Source organism: Atheta coriaria, unplaced genomic scaffold (assembly GCF_025399875.1).
Source record: "Atheta coriaria isolate IRGN ID8LTWV9N9 unplaced genomic scaffold, Caltech_Dcor_3.1 hic_scaffold_64_pilon, whole genome shotgun sequence".
Taxonomy (NCBI): domain Eukaryota; kingdom Metazoa; phylum Arthropoda; class Insecta; order Coleoptera; family Staphylinidae; genus Dalotia; species Dalotia coriaria.
In genome coordinates this window covers 90,592-115,779 of record NW_027045506.1, presented here as the reverse complement: position 1 = coordinate 115,779, position 25,188 = coordinate 90,592, and the positions used below count along the sequence as shown (strand labels likewise).

General features: G+C 36.0%; 9 protein-coding genes across 12 annotated transcripts in view; 4 read left to right on the top strand and 5 right to left on the bottom strand.

Annotated features, from left to right (window-relative positions):
• The window catches only part of LOC135802861 (protein phosphatase Slingshot), a 32,731-nt gene extending 32,082 nt beyond the window's left edge, over window positions 1–649 (bottom strand). For all 4 annotated transcript variants that reach the window (XM_065316481.1, XM_065316483.1, XM_065316484.1 and 1 more), the window contains exons 1-2: window positions 507–649; window positions 269–451 (exon numbers count right to left, since the gene is read on the bottom strand). In XM_065316481.1, coding sequence (XP_065172553.1) covers window positions 269–338 — 70 coding nt within the window. In that variant the 5' untranslated portion in view covers window positions 339–451; window positions 507–649. The remainder of the gene's footprint in view (window positions 1–268; window positions 452–506) is intronic.
• An 8,274-nt stretch (window positions 650–8,923) lies between these two features.
• On the bottom strand, window positions 8,924–10,930 carry LOC135802891 (BUD13 homolog). The gene is made up of 3 exons (XM_065316513.1): window positions 10,499–10,930; window positions 9,210–10,438; window positions 8,924–9,142 (listed from the first exon to the last, which is right to left on the bottom strand). Exons 1-3 carry the CDS (start codon window positions 10,597–10,599, stop codon window positions 8,970–8,972), a joined length of 1,503 nt encoding a protein of 500 aa, XP_065172585.1. The 5' UTR covers window positions 10,600–10,930; the 3' UTR covers window positions 8,924–8,969.
• Window positions 10,931–10,985: 55 nt separating this feature from the next.
• On the top strand, window positions 10,986–13,783 carry LOC135802888 (protein regulator of cytokinesis 1-like). Its single transcript, XM_065316509.1, has 7 exons — window positions 10,986–11,187; window positions 11,303–11,645; window positions 11,706–12,434; window positions 12,486–12,759; window positions 12,813–13,008; window positions 13,190–13,368; window positions 13,423–13,783. Exons 2-7 carry the CDS (start codon window positions 11,311–11,313, stop codon window positions 13,678–13,680), a joined length of 1,971 nt encoding a protein of 656 aa, XP_065172581.1. The 5' UTR covers window positions 10,986–11,187; window positions 11,303–11,310; the 3' UTR covers window positions 13,681–13,783.
• Window positions 13,685–14,371, bottom strand: Lamtor3 (Late endosomal/lysosomal adaptor, MAPK and MTOR activator 3). Its single transcript, XM_065316517.1, has 2 exons — window positions 14,214–14,371; window positions 13,685–14,160 (listed from the first exon to the last, which is right to left on the bottom strand). The coding sequence occupies exon 2, from the start codon at window positions 14,158–14,160 to the stop codon at window positions 13,786–13,788; it is 375 nt and encodes a 124-aa protein (XP_065172589.1). The 5' UTR covers window positions 14,214–14,371; the 3' UTR covers window positions 13,685–13,785.
• Window positions 14,372–14,776: 405 nt separating this feature from the next.
• On the top strand, window positions 14,777–17,571 carry LOC135802889 (protein GPR107). Its single transcript, XM_065316511.1, is given in 8 exon segments — window positions 14,777–15,198; window positions 15,258–15,368; window positions 15,429–15,583; window positions 15,640–15,850; window positions 15,915–16,016; window positions 16,078–16,167; window positions 16,169–16,905; window positions 16,968–17,571. Coding segments are annotated over 8 exon segments (1,650 nt in total). The 5' UTR covers window positions 14,777–15,105; the 3' UTR covers window positions 17,119–17,571.
• A 570-nt stretch (window positions 17,572–18,141) lies between these two features.
• wuho (tRNA (guanine-N(7)-)-methyltransferase non-catalytic subunit wuho) lies at window positions 18,142–19,279 on the bottom strand. The gene has a single exon (XM_065316514.1). The coding sequence runs from the start codon at window positions 19,277–19,279 to the stop codon at window positions 18,158–18,160; it is 1,122 nt and encodes a 373-aa protein (XP_065172586.1). The 3' UTR covers window positions 18,142–18,157.
• A 92-nt stretch (window positions 19,280–19,371) lies between these two features.
• On the top strand, window positions 19,372–20,038 carry mRpL41 (mitochondrial ribosomal protein L41). Its single transcript, XM_065316516.1, has one exon. The coding sequence runs from the start codon at window positions 19,514–19,516 to the stop codon at window positions 19,991–19,993; it is 480 nt and encodes a 159-aa protein (XP_065172588.1). The 5' UTR covers window positions 19,372–19,513; the 3' UTR covers window positions 19,994–20,038.
• Window positions 20,039–20,162: 124 nt separating this feature from the next.
• LOC135802890 (uncharacterized) lies at window positions 20,163–22,944 on the top strand. Its single transcript, XM_065316512.1, has 5 exons — window positions 20,163–20,592; window positions 20,647–20,800; window positions 20,859–21,768; window positions 21,825–22,204; window positions 22,261–22,944. Coding segments are annotated over exons 1-5 (1,602 nt in total). The 5' UTR covers window positions 20,163–20,590; the 3' UTR covers window positions 22,417–22,944.
• On the bottom strand, window positions 22,845–24,693 carry LOC135802893 (twisted gastrulation protein homolog 1-A-like). Its single transcript, XM_065316515.1, has 5 exons — window positions 24,494–24,693; window positions 24,018–24,230; window positions 23,757–23,954; window positions 23,490–23,697; window positions 22,845–23,436 (listed from the first exon to the last, which is right to left on the bottom strand). The coding sequence occupies exons 2-5, from the start codon at window positions 24,223–24,225 to the stop codon at window positions 23,337–23,339; spliced, it is 714 nt and encodes a 237-aa protein (XP_065172587.1). The 5' UTR covers window positions 24,226–24,230; window positions 24,494–24,693; the 3' UTR covers window positions 22,845–23,336.
• Window positions 24,694–25,188: the final 495 nt, after the last annotated feature.

Below are 25,188 nucleotides of genomic sequence, written 5' to 3'. Positions count from 1 at the left end.
TCACAGATTCTTCAGTTAAATCAAAATTACTGTCCATGTTTTCGGAGAGATCTAAATCTATCATTTCTACATCAACACGTTTGTTTTTTGTTCTCCTGTGGCGTTTGCGTTCGAGTTTATCGAAGTTCTGAACATATTCTAGAAAGTTAGTGTATGTTTCGGGCTTTTGCGAAAGATAATCTGAATGTATTGGTATGCCTATCACTTCAGGTAACATGTAAACTTTGAGCCAACCGACGAGTGGTGTAACTTGCGATAAATAACTTACCTCCGAATGATAGAATAAAACACCATCGATCGCAGGCGTATGGTGAGCGAAAGTTTCGGCAATCGTACATAAGTCTGCTGGTCTATGAGGGGTGTAGATGAATTTATATGCGTTTCCTTTGCTAATGTGTTGAAGTTCGCATTCTTGTAGTTTGGATTCAACAAAGAAAAATCGGAACTCGGTCTGAAATAAAATGGCGTCGTGAATGTTGGGTTGCCTATGTCTTTGCGATACTTACAGATGAATTTATGACTGAATATGAATTCCAAACAAGAACATCTAATACATAATATGTATTTTCATCTTGACTGTATACACAATCTAAGATGGTAAACTTCATTGGTGTGGAGCTACTGCCACCAGGTAATTGTGATTGAAACTGTCTGATGAAGTGGCCTGACTTGGAAAAGCTTTTTGTTTTACCCTAAAATATTAAGTGTATATGAATATTATAAGTAAATTTAAATATTTTAAACATACCTTGTTTGCAACAACAAGATTCCTTACTCCTGTACAACATACTTTCATCAACCATTTCTCTTCAAAATCAAAAGGTTTCTCTAGCAACCACTCGGACAACATTAATTTATTAGCATATAACTTTTTATTCCTTCTCTTGTTAGGTGATATTACAGTATCCATTTGTTCACTTTCTTCCATTTTATGTACATTTTCATCACTTGGAAATACTTCATTAATGTGGCGCTTTTCATCCATAGATGCATGTCGCCTTCTAATCAAAAAATGAAACAGTATTCACTTGTTTTAGTATGATTTACATATTTATTAATTTACTTACTCTTTGATTGCTTGTAATAATTCATGTCGACGTATAGCTTGAGTATTTTTTGATCCAGGAGTTTTGTAACGAGCGGCATTATGCGAAAGATTTGTTGTATTTAAAGAATCGTCGCTAAAAGTATAAAATTTTCGTTAATAAGTTACATAGCTAGTTAACTGAAGTTAACCTTAAATTGAGTTTTAACTTACAATTGCTCTGAAATCATTGTGGCACTCATGTTTTCTGTTAAATTATAGTTTGTGACTCGATAAAGATGGATGTTACAGATATATTAACAATCACATTATTTCATAGTTGTTTGTTTACTAATTTGTCACATTGTTGGTGATGTGCTTAATTTACAATGTATACAAACAAGCGCGCGCCTGGCACATACAGCCGGTAGGATACATATGATTTCATAGGTACAGTCACAATGGATAAGATAATAAACGAATATAACGTGAACTAAGTAATTAGCAAGAAAAACCATTAAATGTATTTTCACTCAGAGCGTTTTTAATCAATTTGCACTGGTTTAATTGAAGAATCGACGTTTCGATCGTTTCGTCGGTGAGGGCATCGTCAGGACTGTGCAGGACAGTCACAGTGCTAAAACTCCCTCAGTTAAAACTCATTTATACAAACAAACTACCCCATTGTGTATGGAGGCTCTTAATTATCCAATTTAAACAACTTTTCACTTAATAAAACTAAGGTTTTTTAGTGGCGGATTACGGCATAGGCGCACTAGGCGCGCGCCTAGGGCCCCGGCTGCCTGGGGGGCCCCGGCTGCCTGAGGGGCCCCTGGCACTTATATGTCCCATATAGACATAGTAATTCCACAAAGGGGATATATTAAATGCACTTTAGTTAAAATACAATCCACTTGAACAGCCGCACTTAAGTTTTCATACTTTGCACTAAGAAATTCATATTATGCACTAGGCATGTAATTAAACGAACTTTATTTTTTCGATTTTTAACTTGTCAATTCATTAAATGCACTTATAATTAATGTTTGCACTTAAAAATACAGAACTGAACTTAAAAATAAATATTTGCACTTTGAAAAATGAATTCCACTTGAATAAAATGCTTTCCACTATGAAATTAATACTTTGCACTTATAAAACTTGCAGTATTAAGTACGTGCCGTACTCTTAGCCGGCCCCTTTTAGGTAGCCTACCTAACCACCACCCCCAACCCCCAACCGCCAACCACCTCCTCACCCCAACCCCCAACCACCCCACAAATAATACCAAACAAGGGAGCCTACCTAACCACTACCCCAACCCCCGACCGCCCACAAATAATACCAAACAAGGTAGCTTACCTTACCACCACCCCAACTCCCCGACTACCCCCTCACCACTACCCCCGACCGCCCCACAAATAATACCAAACAAGGTAGCCTACCTAACCACCACCCCCAACCCCCCAACCACCCCAACACCACAAATTATAAAGTTTCAATTTAAAAAGTTGATTCAAAGCACTCAAAGTTGATTTAAGCTTAAACCTGAATATATAAGTGCATTGTATTAAAATATAAGTTATACAATCTATAGTGCATAGGGGATATATTAAATGCACTTTAGTTAAAATACAATCCACTTGAACAGCCGCACTTAAGTTTTCATACTTTGCACTAAGAAATTCATATTATGCACTATAGATTGTATAACTTATATTTTAATACAATGCACTTATATATTCAGGTTTAAGCTTAAATCAACTTTGAGTGCTTTGAATCAACTTTTTAAATTGAAACTTTATAATTTGTGGTGTTGGGGTGGTTGGGGGTTGGGGTGGTGGTTAGGTAGGCTACCTTGTTTGGTATTATTTGTGGGCGGTCGGGGGTAGTGGTGAGGGGTAGTCGGGGAGTTGGGGTGGTGGTAAGGTAAGCTACCTTGTTTGGTATTATTTGTGGGGCGGTCGGAGGGTTGGGGGTGGTGCATTTAATGAATTGACAAGTTAAAAATCGAAAAAATAAAGTTCGTTTAATTACATGCCTTCCACAAATACTTCATCAGTTGGTTTTGACCTCAGCCTTTATGAATAGCGTATTGGTTTTCACTTGGCGCCCAAAACGGCATTTCACACGTGTCCGCAAAGCAACCGTCACGGATATATAGCTGACTTAAAACTTTTTATCTCCGATTTTATTTCTTTATGACAAACTGTTTAAAATAAAATTTGGATGTTTTCTGCCACGAATTTTTGTGACCTTTTCTTGAATATTGCATTAGAAAGTTGTAGCTACAGTAGAATCTTGATAACTCGAACCTTATTTTAACGAATTTTATGATTTCTTACTCGAGATTCCCGGAGCTCAAAACTCGGGATTCCCGGAGCTTAAAACTCGTGGCAATAAAATCAAAAAGGAATGTTCGGGGCTCGGGGCCTCTTATCTATTGTTTTTGTTTTGCACACGTGCAAGGAATGAATGAATTCATTCAATAAACTTTCTAATTTCTAAGATACACAGATGTTATGTTTCTTCATTTTTGGTCACTTTTGGTTACTTGGCTCAGTCAGTACATATTTGTTTGGCTGTTAACAAGCAACAAAATGAGTATAATACAGCAATTGATACACTACGAACTTACATTGAAAGATGTAATGATATCGAGTATCATAGGTATATTCGGTTCACTACATGAACTAGAAAAAATAATCGATAAAAAATCTGTAAATGGCTTGAATCAAACGAAGATAACAGATTTTTTATCAATTATTTAAAACATACAGTGTAAGTTCATTCATTATAATTATGTACTTGACTCTCATTTTATGTTACCTAATGTAATTTGTCGTAATAAATGTTCTATGAAATTGTGCCTTTTTATGTCGAAATTTGATGAGTTAACTCTTCATATCTCGAAATTCTTGTTAAGTCGAAAACTTGCTATCTCGAATTTTTTTTGGTTTCCCTTGACATTCGAGTTATCAAGATTCTACTGTATAATGCGAGTAGAATATTGCCAATTTTTTTAAATTTCGAACATCTGTGGAGGAGATGAGTTGAGGAATATTCCATTGAGGTTGTAAAATAGCGGGTAACTTTCTTTTTTGGAATATTAATTATTTCGTCTTTCTATCATTTTTTCACATCTGCGGAACACGTTGAACCAACGTTTATCCTCCTACAATTTTTATCTAGATTTTTGGGGTGGTAGTTGGACTAAAAAAAAACAGAGAGTGGTCAGTGAGTCTTGAATCACAACCCCGACAACACTAGTTCTACAAAAGTTTTTTTCTCGAAGTGTTGTGCATAGACGATTTGGCGTGGGTGATTTTCAAAACTGCAGTTAATAATCAACAAGAGCTTCTGTAAAGGTACTTCGTTAATATTTCTTATTATATTTATTATTTATTATTATTTATTATTTCTTATAATTTTTACAAAACATATTTGTGCAATATTTGTGTAATTATTTTGCAATGTAAAATTTAAAATGCAACGAACATATTTATCCGGCGCGGAAAAGCGAAAACTGAAAGTACAAAAGGAAAAAGAAATGATGTTCAAAAAATTCCTTGTCATCATATTTAATACGACCATCATTAAATCAGGATAATCCTCCCCAAAGCACATCAGAGCAGATTAACACCGCAAATCATGTTGAAATTAAAAATCAGGTACCAGCAAATACTTACAAGAACCAAAGACAAATATTCTTAATAGTGTTAGTTTATTAAAATCATTAAACGAATTTATAACAGAGGTCAGAAATAATTTCGAAACTGTTGAAGAGGAGGCTAAATCCTAACAGCTCATCATTCTTATAAAGAGATGAGACAAAGAAAACGCAAATATCCATATGATGAAACGAACAAAAATGATACAGCATTTTCGTCAAGAAATTATTTTATTGTCAACATTTTTTTATATTGCATGTGATGTATTAACATCAGAAATTACTCGAAGTGGCGATGTCTATATCAATGTTCTTAACGATTTTAAAATTTTCTTTGATTTAAAATTAAGCCTTGTTGAGACTAATAATTGTGTAGAGCGATTATTGTCTAAGTATGAAAAAGATATTGAGCCAGATTATTTCACTGACGAGTTAACTCATTTTCTAAAATACATACAAGAAGAAAATATTAGAGATCCACATGAAATGTATGCAACATTAAGTAATGGTCTAAAATCAACAAATATACACATAATACTGCAAATTTTTTTGACCCTGCCTGTTTCTAATGCAAGTGGAGAAAGGACATTTTCAGTTTTAAAACGAGTCAAAAACTATCTGCGCAATAGTCCTTCACAAGAGCACTTAAATGACATTAATGTTCATAGAAAATGATATTTTTAAAAACTAGAGTACGACAAAATTATTGAAATTTTTGCCCAAGAGAAGGCAAGAAAAGTAAATTTGTAATTTGTATTTAAATACGATTACCGTTTTTGAGCACACGTACGATGAACTCAAGAACCAAGATAGCATTGAAAACGATAATCCCATCGCGGTAGTATGACAGAAAATTTTACCTGTGATATTTCGATCGGTCCTGAAAACAATTAACGCACAACACCTGCTCCATCGCGAAGAGCGAATCGGAAGATAATCCATTAAATTTTGGAATAGTGCGTGTGGATTAGGCCTACTGGGGATACCACGATAAAAAAAAAACAAACGCGCCACGAACTCTACCTCATGGTGGTGTGGAAATGAGTTTTTGGCACAAACGAATGTTGAAGTAGACTTTGCGGCGCCCGTACGCTAAAACTATTAATTTTACTGGGCTAATAACCGTTTTTGAAAATTCTCGGATTTAGGGGCCTCAAACTTGATTTGCGCCTAGGGCCCCACTGAAGCATAATCCGCCACTGGTTTTTTTTCTGTAGATGTCAATAAGTAAAACGTGTATTCACATGAAAACTTAAGAATCAATTATCTCAGGAACTAGAAGAGATAAACATAAACCGAAAACACTATAATGCTTAGTATGAAATTCTAGAAAAGATAACGTTAAAACCTTTCAAATATATCCTATATGCCTAAAAAAATTTCCATCGCAATTTTCTCACAAAGTAATAAAGTTAGAAAAGAACTTTCTTAATTTTGTTCAGGCCGTGATAAGGATTTACAACAAGGCTGATTTAGTTTTTCCAATTTCCAAAGTTGACGAAAAATGTCTTGAAAAGAGTTAAGAGACACTTGATTGTTTTTGGGTTGAAAAATATATTTTTACGCTACAAGAAAATCGAAAATGTTAATTGATTGAGTTTTTCAAGTGGATGAAAGATTTGAAGTCAGTTTTCCGATAACATCACCGAACAAATAAAACTACCTCGCCACTTTTGCCCAAACTTTTCAAACTGATGAAAAACAATGACAGGAATCCATTAACCCAGGTTTGGTTGCGCTATCTTAATTAGTTTTTAAGTTACTGATCATTCTTAATTATTTCATAAGTGTTGATAACTATAAATTTTAACATGTTATATAGTGTAAAATATAATTCTACATACGAATATGAAAAGCGGTTTTTTTTATCTCTAATTATTTTCAAAATAAGTGCGAAAAACTAGTTTATTCGTTTTCGCTTTTATTTCCTAAGCAAAAAATAAAAATTGGAAGTTTCAACTTTTTATTATCAAATATAGAAGAACATGTGATTCCACATACTTTATCTTAATAAAATTTTGTTCTAAAATAAAGCTTTTTGATAATAATAACCCAAATTAAGTCTGGTTTTGTCGCTATTCAAATTACAGTAGAAACCGTTTATTATGACTCCGCTTATATTGACCAACCGGTTATTATGACGTAACTACACTACCAAGTTTGGTTTTCATATAAAATTCTGTATAAAAAAGTCGGATATAATGACTTCGCTTACAGTGACATGTCGCTTATTATGACCCATTTTTAACAGATTATGTCCGGTTATAATGACCAACATGATTCTTTACACCTCCGGTAATGTTCGTTGATACCCGACGACGTTCGACACGTGGCGAACTTTTTATATTTATTGCTACATTTCTTTTATGATTGTCAAATTACTTTTATGTATTTACTATCGGAAAGACCAAATGCTTAAATAATAAATATAAGCATTCGGGCAGCAGCACCTTGACCACGACTTAATCCGTATTTTCCATTAGGTAATCCGAATTTGGCGTGGGTCATTCGACAATCTCAATGCTTTTTAGAAAACAAGAACCGCATTAAGCAATCGTTCAATTCAAATGTTTTGAAACCGAAGATGCTTCGAAAATCACAAGAAAATTAATTAAATGAAAAAACAAAAGCAGACAAAAATTACAGATTACTTGCAGTAAAAAATACACTTGTATGTGTTATAATGTGCTGATTACGTGCAATTTTGATTTTGATTTAATATGTATGTATATGTACATATTTACATAAAAAAGGGTTTTCATTTCACAAAACGCTTTGTATGACGTCCGCTTATTATGACGTGTTTGTCAATTCCCTTCGATGTCATTATAACCGGACTCTACTGTACATTAATTTTTTTATTACAAATGCAAATAGGGCCTAAACGGTAAATGCTAGTAAAAAAAGTTAATAAAATAATCGATATAGAATTTAATGATATATCCGAATCCGAAAACATAATTTAAAAATTCCAACTTTTAATTTGAAACATAAAAAAGAGAAATCTTTTGCGTTTTTTATAACAAAATCTTTTCGTTCATTTTTTTTATGCATTTTTGGTCGTTTTTTAAGAAGGGTGTCATCTTGTAGAGAATTCTTTAAGGATCAAGAATATGAAGTCCTTTTTTCCGTAGCCCTTTTAGTTCTCGAGATAATCGCAATTTAATTTCGCCGCTTTCACGGGAAAATGAAAAAACGTCCGATCCTGTGGTTCGACCGAAATTATTTTTAGGAAAATAAGTTCGACCCTACTCTTCAACCGAAAAAAATTTAAAAAAAAAGTTTGTCCCTGTTCTTCATCCAAAAAAATTTTAAGAAGAATGAGATTTACCCTGTCCTTCGACCCCAAAAAATTTGAAAAAGTTTCTCTGTTATTCGACCAATAATGAAATTTATTGGACAAAACAACAATATTCTAAAGGTATTTTAAGACACTTCCCTAGAGTTAATGATGTTAAAAAGGTATGCCGTTAAGAAACTTCATAAAAATCAGCTAGTTCACGAGAAACGGCGATTTCCACATCATGTTTTCAAATTTTCACAAAATTGCCAACTTTTGAAGGGCATTTCAGAGCACTTCCAAAAGGCTTAGATTGCTGAAATAAAATGCATCATGAAGGAAATCTATTGAACTCCAATATAGCGCAGAAAAACTTCAGGAACGTCAATTAATTCAGGAGATACAAGATGTTATCCACACTATGTTTTTAATTTTTTGAAAACTGCTAATTTTTAAAGGACATTTTAGCGCACTTCCAGAAGGGCTAGGAAGTTGAAAAGGTATTCATCGTGTAGTAGAACTCTCCAACTCAGACATAGCAGTGAAAAACTTTGATAAAGTCAATTACTATACGAGATACAGAGTGTTTTCCAGACAATGTTTTCAAATTTTTTGAAAAATGCTAATTTTTAAAGGGCCATTTAGCGCACTTTTAAATGGGCTAGGATGTTGAAAAGGTAATCATTGCGTAATGGAACTCCCCAACTCAGACATAGCAGTGAGAAACTTTGATAAAGTCAATTAATTTACGAGATACAGGGTGTTTTCCACACTATGTTTTCAATTTTTTTTTGGAAAGATGAATTCCTCACCTTTCCGAAGCACTGAAGCTTTATAAAATCCGTCTTTTCGCTTTTCTTTCTTTGATCAACTCAGAACTTCATTGTTTCTATAAGATTCTAACTCAATACGATCAAAATATATTTAAAAAAACACATTAAAAACCAAGTTTTTCATTAATTCTTCAAATTATTAATTAAAATTGTATGTACAAATTACATATCTTCCGAATTCCACTTATAGGCTTCCTCTTTATCAGCATTTCGTTTGTTAATCGCATCGAACCACTTCTTTTCATATCCATTGGATCTATCTACACCATCCCATCGATGTCCTGGTTTTATACCATAACGATTGGGCATAAATTCACCCATATACTCTGGTTTTACTAAAAAAATATATAAAAAGTTTATTAAAACCTTATTACAACATTATTTTAAATAATTTATACATACATTTAACACCGGCTTTAATTGCTTTATCAACTTTCTTCTTTCTGATATAATCCAACATCGGATCCCCGGCCCTTTCTTGTTCCTTCAGATGTCTCTCCAAATCGGCATCATCCGCATATCGAGCCAGAGGTTTACTCATTTCATAAGCAGCTTCCTCCAACTTTTGATTATAATCTGTAGTTTGTTTTAAACCTTTTCCCCATTGGTCGTATTTTTTCTGCAACTCGTTGGTTTTTTCTTTCTGCGCTGATTTTATCTCTGCCTCTGCTTCCAAATCGCGAACCTTACCGGTTTTTCTATCGCGCATCACAGTAGACGCGTTAACGCCAGAAATATCAGTTGGCATCTCTTGAAACAGTTTAGCTTCACGTCTTTTGAAATTCTCGGTTTCCTTAACAAGATCTTTGGCATTTTGAAGACCTGCTGTTTTCCCATCTAGAGTTTTTGTTGCTTTAGATGTCGATTTCGATGTGCTGGGTTCAGGTGATGGAGATTTCGATGCCCAGCGACTCTTTTTCTTCGAACTACGACTTGAATCATCGCGTTTTTTGCTTTTCGACGGACTTCGCTCATTACTCCTTCGTCTACGTGTCGGGCTTCTGTCGGATTTCTTTCTGTGAGAACTTTCGCCATCGTTTCTTCTACGAGGAGGAGAATTATCATGTTTTGATCTCCTTGGGGGGCTATAATCTGCGTTTTCGTCATAATTTCGTTTCCTGGAAGAATTTTGATCTTGTCTTTTTATTCTTACAGGGCTAGAATCTTGTGGACTATAATCTCGATTTTTCTCATTATTTTTGCTTTTCCTAGGTGGACTTTCATCTGAATCATACTTTCTACTTCTCCTAGGAGGACTTTTATCTGCCACTTCACTTTTTATTCTTCTTGGAGGGCTCTCATCTTTGTTTCTGCCTCTTCTAGGTGGACTCTCATCATCTGAGTTTCCTCTTCTATTTGTTTTTCTTGGAGGACTTTCATCCGAACTTCTTCTCCTTCTTCTAGGAGGACTATGATCACTATTTCTATCTGGACTTCTAGGTTCTTCTTTTATATTGGGTTTAATATCAATGGCAGTCCAATTGTTGGATTCTTTGAATCCTGTTATTAACTCCACAGGTCTGTCATCAATTACAGCAACAACTTGAGGGGCATCTTCATTATCATTTTCAATGTCTTGAATTGTTTGGACTTGTTCATGGACATCAATATTATCATCAATTATTTTTACCCTATTAAAAACAAAGATAGATATTACATCTTTTTTAATTTAAATTTATTTTTAAGTGTACCTGTCTTGAATTCCCTTTGGAACCTTCTTTTTCTTCTTCTTTTTGTCTTTATCTTTGGATAGATAGCGTTTAAGATACTCCTGTTTATTAACTGTTGTCATTTTTTTGTTATTTCATTAATAAAACACAAAATAATTGGTAAGTTGGTTGGAAAACTTGAGCACCACTCCAGACGCAACCACAAACCGAACGGGCACAATTTTACGAGGTTATGTTAACAAATACGATCAGAAATGATCGGCAATCTATCGTACATCAATCAAACTATCGATAAAATTGTAGATTCCTTTGAATATGCCAATTAACAATAAATTACACATAAAATTATATTGTATAACAACACAATATGTAAATAAATATTAGGTGATTATTAAAACAAAATAAAAAGCATAAACAACAACAAAATTTGTTTGTCGGGAATAATCGTCAATGTTCGTATCCGCATGTAAAAGCTTCAACTGTTTGAAATTAAACAAAAATATAACCGTCAACTGTCGCCAGTCGGCAGCAGAAAATCGAAATTTCATCATTCGATGCAGCATAATTCATGGTGGTGTTCATCAAACATCAAGTCTCACCGCATTATTGATCACCCAAGTACAATTTGTACAAACTATACAACGTCGATATGAACTGAGCCGTGCTTATTTTACAAATTTACAAATATTGTACATTAATTGCTACTTCAAGTAAGCTACCCACTTTGATTTACTCAATTTATACCTGACATGTACACAAAACTTTGACATTTCAATAATACTTTACCAATTTCATATTCATACAAGTTTTTTTTTTTACTCTCAGTTATCAAGATGCCTTCATTTAATTCTTGGAAGGAAGAGATGGTTCATAAAGTCACTGAAGTATGCAAGGATGGGGTGGGAAACTGGGTTGAATTAATTGAAACACTTGGAGTGCCTGACATGATTCGAGCAGAATGGTGTAATACCTACCTGAAGGAAATGAAACATGCAATGTTAGAAATGCACACAGATTTGGAGGAGAGGCAGAGAAATATGCAGCAGGTGATTATTGATCTGAGGACCAAAGTGAATGATTTAACATTTGAACTGGGCATTCCAACCAATTATCCTCATGAGCCTAACTTATATCAAGAGGAAAACAAGTTAAGAAGCTACTGTGTAGAGTAAGTAGATGTTAATATAAGAAAATCTATAATTATTCAATTGTCAATTTTAATTTTTAGTTTGGAAGAACAATTGAAGAGAAAACATGAAGATGTGCAAACATTACTAAAAAGACAAGAAAACATTTGTGCTATATTGGGTAAACAACCAAAAGCACTCACTGAGAAACCATTACCATCTGCTGAAACATTAGAAAATTTTGTATCATACATTGAATCATTAGAGGATGAATGCTTCCTGAGAGAAGAAAAATTCACAACAATACAATTTGAACTTCAGAGTCTTGCAGCTGAGATTGACTATGATGCTGTAAATGAATTTGAACAGCAAATTCTATGTGCTGATTCCAATGCAAACACCAAATTTGAAGTCAATGACAAGAACATGATTAAACTAGTTGCATTCCAGCAATCACTGCAACAGCATGCAAACAATGTTAAAACAGAAGTAGCGATTTTTATTGAAAAGATAAACGAACTCTTCAAGACACTGGAAACTGATGAGAAATATTGCGTTGCTTTCTTCAATTCACACAAAGGATATAATAAAATAGCTGTTGCAGCCTTGAAGGGCGAGATTAAGCGTCTGAGTGAACTTAAAAAGGCAAACATTGAGATGCTTGTGAAGCGTGCTCAAGCTCAGTTGACTGCCCAATGGGATAAATGTCATTATAGCGAAAAACAAAGAAAATCGGCGATCAATTTCGATGATGACTTGTACACTGAAAGTATGCTCACTGTATTGCAAAACGAATTACAAAGATTGACAAAACACTATGAAGACAACATGTAAGTGTTTATCATCTTTTTTTACAGTTTATATCAATTTATTTGTTATAGAAATTTATATGAAAGTGTACAAAAGTATGATGAAACATGGCGGAGAGTTAATGAATTAGAAACACCAGAACAAGGCCAAAGTCGATTCAGAAACCGAGGCGGAAAACTGCTTTTAGAAGAAAAAGAACGCAAAGTGGCTCGAAAACGGCTTGAAAGACTCGAACAGACAATTGTGAAATTGGGTGAAGAATATGCCCAACAATACCGTGAGGAATTCACCTATAATGGCCTCCCACTTGAGGAATACCTCTTGGCTTGCCAAGAAGGAAGAGACGTAAATTTTACACGTTATATTAAAGTAATTATTTATTAATAAATATTCCGCAGGAACACAAGGCCGGTAAATCTCTGGGCTCCACAAAATCATCGAATATAATCGACACCAGCAAAAGTGCGCAGAAACTCACAAAACCTCTGCATGCAAGTAACCCGCACCATTCTCCAAGGCGACGAATCCCAACACAAGGAGACAGCAAGACGAACGAAACCACCGCGCAGAAAACCCAAAAATCTTCCATGCCAGGTACCGGATGCTTCAATTAAGAACACCCCCATGAATAACAAAGCATGCTGAATCAATTTTCGCACTAACCAATAATATAAATCAGCTGTAAAATTAATTCTCATTGTGTTTCACTTGTGTTCATGAGTGAAAGTGAAGCAATGCTTGAATGTGTGATTAAGCGGCTGTATGTATATTTTAGGATGCACAAGATCCGCCCGGGCAAGAGGGAACAATCCAATAAGATCACGAAAAGTTCAGTTGAGGAAAGTTGCGCCCATACCGAATTTAAAAGAGAAAACTAAGCTAATCATTGATGCAATGCAGCAAGAAGATAGTGAAACACACTTGGGTGTAATCCACCGATACAGTCATTTTCAGGTGCGTTTTTTGAGTGTTTTGATGTTAGTTGTTAATATTTATACTGATTTACAGAGAATTTGTGATACTACTATGCCTGCACTGATTAATAACAGCATAGAAGGCTTTGATTCTACAATGAACAGGAAAAGTACAAGTTGTTTGGATTTGGAAAGTCCATTGGCAGTGCCACTGGCACCAACGCCATCAACATCAGATACCAGGCAGGATAATTTTGTCCAGAGTTTAACTCCAGACACACCAAAGTCTGATCTTCATAATATTACAATGAGAAGAATATTTCACAGGACAAAATATGATAGTAATATGTAATATATTAATTTTTACCTTGCTTTTATTTTGCTAAGACAGCAGTTTTAAAATTATTTATTTTTTGTTTTAAAGTTTATAATGAATATAAAAAGAATGAAGTGATTTTCATGTTTCTACCACAGCTAGCTTGAGATTGTTCAAAATTGGATCAATTTGTTGCTCCAATGCTAGTATATGTCCAGTGTTACATGAGTCACTGGCAATAAAGCTCACAATCAATGGTAGTTTATTCATTTGGATTACCTGGTATTGTGAATATGTGCAGATGAGTGTTTTTGTTTTGCCCAAACCTAACTTGCCTCCCTGATCTATGGCAAGACCAAATGTTGACAGGAAGCTGGGCCGCATTGCAACTTCAGGCGCTTTGTCGGACTCAACTGTGAGTACTGGAACTCCATCTCTATCTGATATGATAATAGAGTATAAACCAGGTACTTTAACAATGAGTTGTTGAATGACTTTCCTTATATCATCTCCCATCTTAAAATCGTGAATATTAGTAGTGTCAGTGGTTATAATGATGCAAAACTTACTTTAATTTGGGATTATAACAATATCTAAGAGTATTTGCAATGTGGCGTTGTTGAAATGGTTGAAACATGAGATAATTGAAAACACATAAACAAAGTATGCAGAGCACGCATATCAGCTGGCAATGTTATGAATTGAGAATGAGTGGGAGAAATGTAACATCTTCAAGCTACCTTCATACAAGCAATATTATTGTACAATATTGATTTTGAAACAGGAACGTAAAGCAGTAAATTGATTCCTACATTTAATTTATTATAATTAAATTAACTTTTTATTTATTAGTAAGTGTATAAAAGGGGAGTTATAGGCACAAATTTTTGGAAAAAATTAAAATCAAAGCGCATATATTTAACTGAAATTCACTATCTAAAAGACAGAAAATGTCTTGAATAAAAAACTCAAGGTTATTGATTCAAATAAAATCTGTAAACGCATTTTATTCTGAATATTTGTTTAAATTTTTAGTTAAAAACATGTGACTTGTTTATTTTTGTTGCGGCGAAACCACGGATACCCTGAGTTAGTTCCTAAACTGTCGTTGATTTTACAAATTAAATTCCCCAACAACCATTTCTGGTGAATTGTAGATAACCGTGAGACAGCTGCACTTGGCGTAAGCACAGCCACATTTACACGAATTTATCAAATTTATCAGCGCTTGCAACATGTTTTATCGATACTATCGAATATTTCAGTAATAGTCGCAGTTTGTGTAAATTGGAGAAACACCCTAATCGCAGTGATTTTAAAATTGCAATATTTAATGACAATAAAAATTATCTATTGCTGCCAGAGTGTATAGTGTGACAGTGTTTATGATGGTTTGATTGATACATTGCATTTTAATTTAAAATTATCACCGCTAATTAAATAAATCAATTCGACCTTATTATGATGCACTTAAAGATGAGTTTACTAAGGTGCTTATTCCTACTATGTTTGGTCCATCATGGAACAAGCAGGATGCATACACTAGATGTGATGGTTTGTATTTCATTATTTAAGAGTTTTTAATCTATTACTCATAATGATATAATTTTTAGGGTGAATCAAGAAAGTTTATAGCATTAAGTACATTTGGGTTCTACAAAGGTGGCATACTGGAGGTTCAGTTAGAAAATTTCAGAGTAAATCCAGAAAATAAGACAGATATAGTAATTTCTTTGAAAAGTATAACTATAATCCAAATAACTGATTAAATTCCTATGTTTTAGTTTGGGTTTAGTATAGATAGAACATTGAATGATGCAATGAATCCCTACCTGGACCAACATGGTGAACAGTGTTTATTAAAAGACATTCAAACAGGTTCCAAAACTGAGCACTTTACACCTGCTATTTATTTTACAATGGATCTCAATACTTTACTGTGAGTTTACCATGCATCAAAGCTATGTTTTCGTTAAAATCTTCTTCTGTTTCCAGGCTGACAGTAAATTGCAGTCATGAATGGATGCTACCATTGCACATTTATAAAAGACAGGAAAATATTCCAGTAAGCAATAATGATTATGGTGAACATTTAAAAAGGATGAAGAGAGAGTTCAAAAACTCTCAGCAACATCAATCATGTAGCACATTACCACTACCCATTGTGAAAAAAGTTATTGATGGTGTAACATATTATAACACAAGTGTAAGTCATTATTTTACATCAAAATTTAAGGAAATAATGACTAAAAGTTTATCTTGCCTTTCAGTTTGTGATTTCTGTTGCCAGTGACTCTGAAGAAGGCCTTTACAACTTGTATTTCCATAGTTGTCCGAATTATCCAACGCAATCCCGCACGTATGACTTTACAGTAAGTTTTACTCTGCCATTTTCTTGTTCGACTGGTTGCATATATTGAAATGATGTTCCAGATGCACATTTATGAGAAAAACATCGGCGGATTTCTCTCCGCTGGTGAAATGCCGCTTCCGGCGTTGTACATGACAATGGCTGTGCTGTTCTTTTTTGTCTGGATGCTTTTGGGTGTTCTTACTGCGGCAATCGCGTCACCCGATCTTCAAAATTCACTACTTAATGGCGTGTCTGGTATTCTTGAAAGCGCTCTCTCTCGGTTTCCACGGCGTAAATTACCATTACATCGAAGCCTTGGGAGTCCACCTCGCCACATGGGCGATTCTGTTCTATATCGCGCATTTACTAAAGGGCGCTCTGCTTTTTATCACTCTAGTCCTCGTGGGCACTGGCTGGACATTCATTAAGCACGTCTTGGCTCCGCGAGATAAGCGTTTGTTTATGGCGATCATTCCCCTGCAGGTATTAGCAAATGTTGCTGAAATAATACTGGAAGAGTCCGAGGAGGGATCCAGGGAGCACAACGCATGGCGTGATATACTTATATTGGTCGATCTGCTTTGTTGCGGATGCATACTCTTCCCAGTTGTTTGGTCAATCAGACATTTGCAAGAGGCATCGCGCACTGACGGCAAAGCAGCCGTCAATCTGCGTAAACTGAAACTATTCCGGCATTTCTATGTGATGATTGTGTGCTACATCTACTTTTCGCGCATCATCGTTTACCTGCTGAAGATCACCGTGCCGTTTCAGTACGGGTGGTTGGATGAGATGTTCAGGGAGATGGCCACGTATGCTTTCTTTGTTTTGACCGGTTATAAATTCCGGCCTGCTGCGCATAATCCATACTACAATTTGCCAACGGATGATGAAGAAGAAGATTTAGTGTAAGTTGCACAATTTTCTACATTTAAATTAATTCTACTGATGTATTTATTTATTTTTACAGAATTTCGGATACGGGTTTAACCGAAGGCTTATCACGCGTTAATTCTCGCTACAAACACGCCAAGAAACCGCAAGCCACAATGACGGAAGTGACCGAGGAGGAAAGCGACCAATTGCTGCTACAAAAGGAGAGCAGCCACGAATATGATTAGTAACATTTTGACCATTAAATTGTATATATGATCACATTGAGAAATTATTGCAAACTTCGAATGCGACAGAAGACAACTCGTTACATGTCCAACCAAAGAGAAACGTTCGCATGGTTTTCATTTTTAGACCACAAGCAATTGTTACAAATATGAAGATTGTTTTTAAGTGTCCTGTGATAGAACTTTGATGTGTGTGATCATGTATATCGCAATTATGTATGTTTTATTTAATTGAACATAATGTACGTATATATAAGCATTCAACTTACTGCGGATTTAAACGAATAACTGCAATAAAAGCGTTTAGTTTACAAGTCGAACATTTTATAGTTAAAAATATTTACACAAATTACACCGGTTGCTAATAGAGTATTTTGTAATTATTCTCTTAGAGTGATTAATATATTTGTTTTAGTTTAAGGATAATAAAGTTAATAAACGAATAATCGACCACTAACCGATATTTCACGGATTCGGAACAAAGATCTACATCCGCGCCAACATATCTTGATTTATTAATTTAACTTATTAATAAAATACGATCAAAGCGGTCTTCAAAATATTATGAAAGAAAAGTTGCCTAATCATTCTTATAAATGCGAATGTTAGTTAGTTTGTTACACTTTCACGCGGAAACTACTCAACCGATTAGGAAATTTTGCACACATATTTTCAAGGGTATTGCAAAAAAAACCCTAGCAAAAATCTGGAATGCTGTACAACTCACTCTAAGCGCCAAAAAGTTATTTTTTTGGTAAATTTCTCAAGCACGACTTGTAAAACACCCTCTACTGCTTTGTTTTGTAACTAATGAGTAGCCACTTTGTTTCCTACATACCTCAACCTTCGAAAAGGTCAAAACAGCCGCTACACCCGCTAATTTCAATCAATTTATATTAATTTACTAAAACTTACCTCATCAAACACAATACTATGTTCACTCATATTTCCCCTTTATAATAATTTCTTTATATGTAATGTCTCTTTCCTGAAAACCAACTAATAATTAATTTGATTTGAATGTAATATATGAATAAATTTATTTGCCATCCAATCTTTGCTTTTTCCTATCTAAATAATCTTGAACATTATCAAATTTTCTCTTATACAACAATGAAACATCACTTTTTGTAAGATACTTCACAGTAATATCTTCATATTTCTTAATCACATTCCCCAATGCACTCACAGCAAACTTGTTTTCAGACTCAACATAATTATACACAATCAAATCATCATTTGTTAAAATGCTAAGCTGAGCACCTAATGAAATAGCAACAATTGTTGCACCATCCTTAACATTTATTTTTTGCACATGTGAAATTGTTTGTGCCTTAAAATCAAATTCATAAACTTCAACATTGTTCCATTGAAACAGTGTAATTGCAATCAGAGCAAACCCTGATTTATACTCATGAACTTGCATATCAGTCAGAGGAATAGCATTCACTTCAATATTATCTTTATCCATAACATCTTTAAACGTTTCTACACTTTTGTCAGAAAGCAATTTGTTTGAATCAATGTGTAAGATTTTATTACCAGTTTTGTAGTCCCACAAGCAAATAGATCCATCTCCGGATGCAGATAGCAGTTGATCATTGACAATGGAAACATTCGTCACGAATTCTTGATGACCCAGACAGTAGCATAATATGTTGTAGCAATTTGGATAATGGGAAACTCGTATCTTCTCATCACGATCGGAAGTTATGACGAATTTTCCACATGGAGACATTTGAATGTCTAATAACATGCTTAAATGCCCCAGTAATAAACTAGGTTCTTGATCCTGCTTATATAAATAAGCATCTCCTGTTTTATCAGCAACAATTACATTGTTACTATTGTCGAAACAAATCTTGCTTGCTGCTCGAGTAATGATAAAGTTTGAAAGTGGCAAGAGGTTTTTTGTATTATATGTTACCACTTGTCTATTGTGTGTTGATACAACTAATAATGTACCATTCTTTGATGCAGATATTGTGGTAATGATAGGCACTTCTTGGAACAGGTCTTCTTGAGCTTTACTACGATTTTCAGGCAAATTAATTGGTGGTAAATCATGGCATTCACTATCACCGTTGTTCAAGTTTACAGTAATAATTTTATTACCGATTCCCAGGTAAAGTGTATTATCTGATTGTAATAGAACGGGCATTATTTATTTTTGTTTTAATTTCGGTTTCAATTTATATTTATGGTATTATTTATTTATTTTATTTTTAATTCTTAACAAACTCACAAACAGCACATGCGTTGATGCGTGTGTTTTTGAGGTTAGATTTATTACTCAGGTCTACTGAGTTAGTCTTTCCAGACCAAAGACCAAAGAGAATGAGCATAAAATAAACCATTTTACACTTCAATTTGCTGATTCAAACGTCAAACAACAATGTCCTGTATTAATTTCATAATTAAACGTTCGATATCTACTACCGCAATTTGCAATGGTAAACGAAACTTTAAGAAATTTTCTCTGTCCACTAAACGCGGCACAAGAATATTCAAACAACAACAAATGGAAAATCCCGACCCGGATATCCCAGTTGATAAACGTGGAGTGCGAGACACGGGCTACACAAGCAATGGAAAATTTGTGCTTGTACAAGAAATGGTCCCTGAATTAATAGTTCCTGATTTAAAGGACTGTAAATTGAAGCCCTATGTTTCATACAGAACACCAGATGTTATTCAGAGTGAATTTACTGCACAAGACCTGTTTGATGCTATCTACAGCAAAAAGATCACTGAAGATTTTCAGAAAAACAAACTGAATGCTGATGGCAGTCCTGAGGAACCTTCCACTGAAGAAAAACTTACACCTCAAGAGGCATATCTAAATGCAAGGAAAACTGGTGCTGACATTATGTAATAGTAATATAAAATAGCTGTTTAGATTATAACATATAGAAATTAATTGAAAGTGTTGCTGATTAACTGTCAATTTTGTCCATACAGGAAACCCTTTTCTTATCTATGTTCAGAAATTTCTATCAACTAGACTTCTTTGCTAAAATTTTTATATTGTATTGGATTTCTAGTAGACAGTGATTCAAGTTTCGATATTTATAAAATTTGTTTAAAGTTATTTGTTTGAAAAATTTCATGATTCTTGAAAATACAAATATCTTTTACATACTATTTTATATTGAAAACAGGATATATGCGATATATCAAGATATGTAACTAAATAAGAATAACTGCGTGGGTAACAGGTTCACCTGTATGCACTTAACACCAAATATGACAGTTACTTGAACCGGTTGCAACTTACGTCCTCGTTCGGAGCTTTTGAAAGCTCTGTTCAGCTTTGTTGTTTTTGTTCTTGAGGTTAGGTTGTTTTGATATATTCCGTTGTGAGGTGCAACTTCTGCGGGCGAAAGATGCCTCAACAAGTGAAAATATTAATAATGAGCAAACTGCCAGCAATTAAATAACTGAATTAACAAATGTCTTCAAATTAACCAAAATGTAAGGATACTTTTAATTTTCACCTAACAAATGTAATGCTAACAATATTTTTAGGGAAGGCACCACATCTGCTGATCCCCATGGGCATCCAGAAACCTGTCAAGAAGTTAAGGAGAAAAAACCTGAAGATCCTGTTCAGCCACCTAGTCCAAATGCACTTAAAGTTGCAGCTACAGATGCCCTCAACAGTTGGATCCATTATTTACAAGTAAAATATCTAAATCAAAATTAATTTATCATAATACAATAAAATTTCCTGTTTTTAGATGTTAAATAGTTTATGTGCAGCTGGTCTGAGGCTATCACAGTCCTTAAACACATTGTCTCAAGCACAAAACACAGCACTTGCCACCCAAAATATGTTCAGCTGGGATGAACTGGCAAAATCAACAGTAGTTGCCAGCCACACAGTAAAAACCCACATTGCTGCAGCCATGCAGGATTTATGCATTGGAGAAACCTTTACAGAATCCGATGCGCTCCGGCAACAGGAACACAATCAACAAATCATCACTGAGAACTTGCTCACATTTATCAATCTACAGTATCAGTTTTCAATTGCTGGTTGTGAATGTTTGGGGGCAATGGCAATGTGCCCTTGTTGCCAGACAATGGCAGGTGGATTGCATGATCCTGATTGCAGCATGGCAAATCTGCAACAGTGTTTTGCAAGACTATACACTCACGATTCACGCTCGCAGATGTCGAGTCCTCATATGGACAGCCCCAAGATGGGCGAGGTGCCAAAAAGCGAGTACTCACGACACAGTCCAATGAGTACAAGTGCAAGTATGGACCGCCCACCTGAACGTGGGAATTCGCCGTTTCATGAACCACGCGGGCCGAGCCCGATTTACAGCCTGCCGGCGGGGATCGAAAGTATACGAGGACCATTACCCAATCCTGGACAGTTGCTCACAATGAAAGGGCCATTTCCCGGTAGAGGATTAAGGTCGCCATTACATTTTCCACTTTTTCCTCTCACCGGACAAAGGCGATGGTCCGAAGCGGCTGCGGGTGAAGTTTCTGCTGAAGGTGGTGATGGTACTATGAGAAGGTGGTCCATGCCATGGGATTGTGGCAGGGTGGAAACCCCATGGCAACAGAGGTATTTACCATCAAAATTAGCTGTGCCTCCAGGGACATCACAGGAGAGAAGTAGAAGTACCACACCAGGTAAAAATTTACAAATTTACAAAATAAAAATTCATGTATGTTTGGTTGCCTATCAGAATGCATACCGCCACCTGGCACGGTATCAGGTGAAGGATTATCCGAAGCTATCCAGTTACTCTCCTGTCGCCCGACACGATGTGTTCTCCCACAAAATGCCCCCTATGGTGGGATGTGGGCAGAGGGTCACGATGATCGCCCTCACAAACGACACCCTGGACCGTTACAGCGCGGGGCGTGGCAATCCGTGGACGTGCCGCACTCTAGCGGAATGTCTGTCACCGAACACTACGATATCTTTCCGCCGGGAATGCCGTTGACGTCTTTGACTTCTCGAAAGAGCAGCTCTTCAACGGATTCATCATCATGTCTTTCAATTCACAGCCGATCCACGACGAGTTCCTCCGAGAAGGGCTCGGAGTCGATCAGTAGTGCTGGCGTATGTAGAAAACAAAGTTTAAAGAATAAAATTAAGTATTCTCGTTGTGTTCGCAGGATGCAATTCGTTTGCATACAAATCTTTACTCGATGTGGAGCGGCAACGAACACTTGCCATTCATCAGACTGCCAGAGTCACAGGAGCCGCAGGACGATAGCGACGCCGAGGACACGCCCACCGAGGCGCGCTCCGCCTTCCCGCGGCCGACTTAATGTTTTTGAAGCGTTTTGAATTTTTGACAATCTTTTAACCGCACGTTGTTGTTTACTGCTCGATGTTGGGTCCAAAGTTATACATACATGTCAATTGATGTCACTTCATATGTCGCGCACTCATCATCGCTAATCGTTCGTCAACCATTCCATTCGTCTACGAATTCACATTCATATCTGCATCCGTGTTATACATGTTACATATATTGATACAATATGACTGAGCGCGCCATCTATTTTAGACGATGGCCGCCGCGTTTCAACATAATCCAAACATTTCTAGTCACGATTTAAGAGTTTAACGGTTGTTTTAGCATTTTATACGATTACGTAAAACTATTTTGGGTAATAATTTCGATTTATTTTTATACGTATATGAAGGTTTGTACGCGGTTGCGAATTTGTTTCCGAAAGGCGCACGCGTATCGTTTCTAATAAGATACATTTATTACTTTTGACTGTGTTTACAATGTTATGTTTTAAAATGTGCAAAGGTCGTGCAAAAACGTATAAAAGTTAATATCAAAAGACAGTGCTTCATTGTCATGGCCGCCATTTGGAAATTTCCATCCATCTAATACTGTCTGAGCATCATTCACATCCTAACCCAAAAGTATCCAAAAACTTACAACATAACCAATAAAAAAAGCGCTTACGAATTAAAAATTTTTACAATTTGTTAATCTTGATAGTTAAATACTAAAATTAGATTCGCGTTGATCAATAGTCACTTAAAAACTAAAGTTTTTACAATACAATTAATTACATACACAAAATCGTGCGGATCAAATCACTGTTTCAACTCGGCGATGAAGTTAAACGTGAGATCGCGACGACAAATCACGAAATCTCATTGCATCCGAATTATAGCTTCACGTCTCAAGGAAGCGATAATGAGCGTGATTGACCAACCCATGATTTTACATATCGTCCTCTTCACTATCGTATTCCATTTCGAACTCTTCGTCCGCAGTCTCAATCGAATTATCCATTACTTCGTTTTTATTACATTTCCTACACCTGTAGTAATACATGATTAATTCATGTTTATTTTAAGATTAAATTATGATTACCTGTTTTCGTTGATGCCGTAGTTAATGCAGTATTTACCGACACATTCGCAGCATGCGTCGTGAAACCACCGCATACTGCTCGCTCCCATCGAAACGCATGTACGCTTACACTTGGCGTAACCGAGGCATTTGGAGGCGAATGCTACGGTGCAATTGTGCGTCGAGGTGATGTTAATTTTATTGTTGATTACTTCTTGTTCAGCGCTCTCTACGAGATGAAAGATTCATGGTTACTTTATGTTGACGCCATTTTGTTTCTTTACTCACGCATTTGATATTTCATATCGTTTTTAGGCGCGTACGCCAATGGCAGATCCACGGGAAAAGTATACGTTGTCCAGCGCTCATCGTGATCTTCGGTTTCGGTGAGACTTTTAAAGAGCGACTCGTGTTTATCCTCTAAATCTTCTACTTGTGATTGTTTTCCCAGAGGGCTCATTGTGTCATTGGGCGCCGGACACATACCTTTAAACATACAAAACGACATTTTTTATTCTGAAACTCGGAGGTAATTTAAAAAACTCTTACCAACGCACGAACAACATTCATCATAGAGTACACTTAAGCATAGAGAGCACTCTTTACAACACGAACAATCCTTCTGAAAGTCACACTTGCAGGACTGCGTGAGAAGGCATTTGCTCACGATGGCAGCGCAGACGGCTTCATTGCACGCTGAAGTAATATGAATTCCGAATATCGCCAGCGCCGCTAGCGGTAAAATATAACGCCACATTTTGCCTAAAACAAACAAGACACAATCAGTAACATAACCTCTAATTACATTTGGTATATAATTGTGGTTATGTGACTATACATCACAAAGATGGAGATTTTTTGTTAAGATAAAATTGTTTAGATCCTTTAGTTGTCAACACATTGAAACTCAAACACACAAACTCTCACGTAGCCTGTGGGCGATTTTAAACGTACGTCCCTGAGAAAAAACTCGCAGCCTCGATGAATCTTTCAAAGAAGTGCAGCGGGAAATGTGGAAAACTCACCAGTAACAAAGAGGACGCGAATGAATTGCGGGGCGTTTTGTCTTGCGCGTTTTAATTTCTCGTCGGACACAAGTTGCACTCGATTGCAGCAGCAGCAGCGCGGAGCATCGTGCTCGCCGCCGCAGGAGAGACGAACAAACTCGTTTTGCTATTCCTACTACGCTGCGGCCTGCTGTGGTGCTTCTCGTCGCTCCCACCGCAGTGTGTGACTTAAGTCAAGTTGCGCACGCTCGCCTGCGACTTATCGCGACCTTTCTTTTTCAACGCGCGCGTCCAGCAACAACCGAACAACGCAATTCGTTTGATAAAATAAACATTCGCACACATTGACGACAATCGAGAAACACTCTAAACATATCACACATCTAATACATACACGGATTACTTAATTTTAATATTTCTCACCAATTTTATTATTAAAGCCGACTTCACGCAGCACTTCGTATTTCATGAATGACTCAAATCACGATTGGTAAAACAAATATTTCTCAGAGTGGTGAGAGGGCAGGTATATAGGGAGGACACACTCTTAAGTACCGAAAGGAATGACTTAATTGAGCGCCGTGTGCGCCTACCTGCGCTTGACCGGCCGGCCCGCCCGGCGATACGAATATTGCCGGCAAAGCGGTAAAGTACTTCTGTGAAATGCACGGCATCGCCGGAATGCGTCCGCGCCGGCCACCTACGATGCGTCT

Excerpts from the sequence above, each read along its gene's own strand:
- LOC135802891 (XM_065316513.1), bottom strand. The coding sequence starts at position 10,599 with ATGACAACAGTTAATAAACAGGAGTATCTTAAACGCTATCTATCCAAA. Across the intron at positions 10,439-10,498 it reads CCAAAGGGAATTCAAGACAG|GGTAAAAATAATTGATGATA; the intron begins GTACACTTAAAA and ends TGTTTTTAATAG. Across the intron at positions 9,143-9,209 it reads AATTAAAGCCGGTGTTAAAT|TAAAACCAGAGTATATGGGT; the intron begins GTATGTATAAAT and ends ATATTTTTTTAG.
- LOC135802888 (XM_065316509.1), top strand. The coding sequence starts at position 11,311 with ATGCCTTCATTTAATTCTTGGAAGGAAGAGATGGTTCATAAAGTCACT. Across the intron at positions 11,646-11,705 it reads TTAAGAAGCTACTGTGTAGA|TTTGGAAGAACAATTGAAGA; the intron begins GTAAGTAGATGT and ends TTTAATTTTTAG. Across the intron at positions 13,009-13,189 it reads CCAAAAATCTTCCATGCCAG|GATGCACAAGATCCGCCCGG; the intron begins GTACCGGATGCT and ends TGTATATTTTAG.
- Lamtor3 (XM_065316517.1), bottom strand. The coding sequence starts at position 14,160 with ATGGGAGATGATATAAGGAAAGTCATTCAACAACTCATTGTTAAAGTA.
- wuho (XM_065316514.1), bottom strand. The coding sequence starts at position 19,279 with ATGCCCGTTCTATTACAATCAGATAATACACTTTACCTGGGAATCGGT.
- mRpL41 (XM_065316516.1), top strand. The coding sequence starts at position 19,514 with ATGTCCTGTATTAATTTCATAATTAAACGTTCGATATCTACTACCGCA.
- LOC135802890 (XM_065316512.1), top strand. Across the intron at positions 20,801-20,858 it reads GTTGGATCCATTATTTACAA|ATGTTAAATAGTTTATGTGC; the intron begins GTAAAATATCTA and ends TCCTGTTTTTAG. Across the intron at positions 21,769-21,824 it reads AAGTAGAAGTACCACACCAG|AATGCATACCGCCACCTGGC; the intron begins GTAAAAATTTAC and ends GTTGCCTATCAG.
- LOC135802893 (XM_065316515.1), bottom strand. The coding sequence starts at position 24,225 with ATGTGGCGTTATATTTTACCGCTAGCGGCGCTGGCGATATTCGGAATT. Across the intron at positions 23,698-23,756 it reads CGATATGAAATATCAAATGC|AGAGCGCTGAACAAGAAGTA; the intron begins GTGAGTAAAGAA and ends TTCATCTCGTAG. Across the intron at positions 23,437-23,489 it reads TACGGCATCAACGAAAACAG|GTGTAGGAAATGTAATAAAA; the intron begins GTAATCATAATT and ends GTATTACTACAG.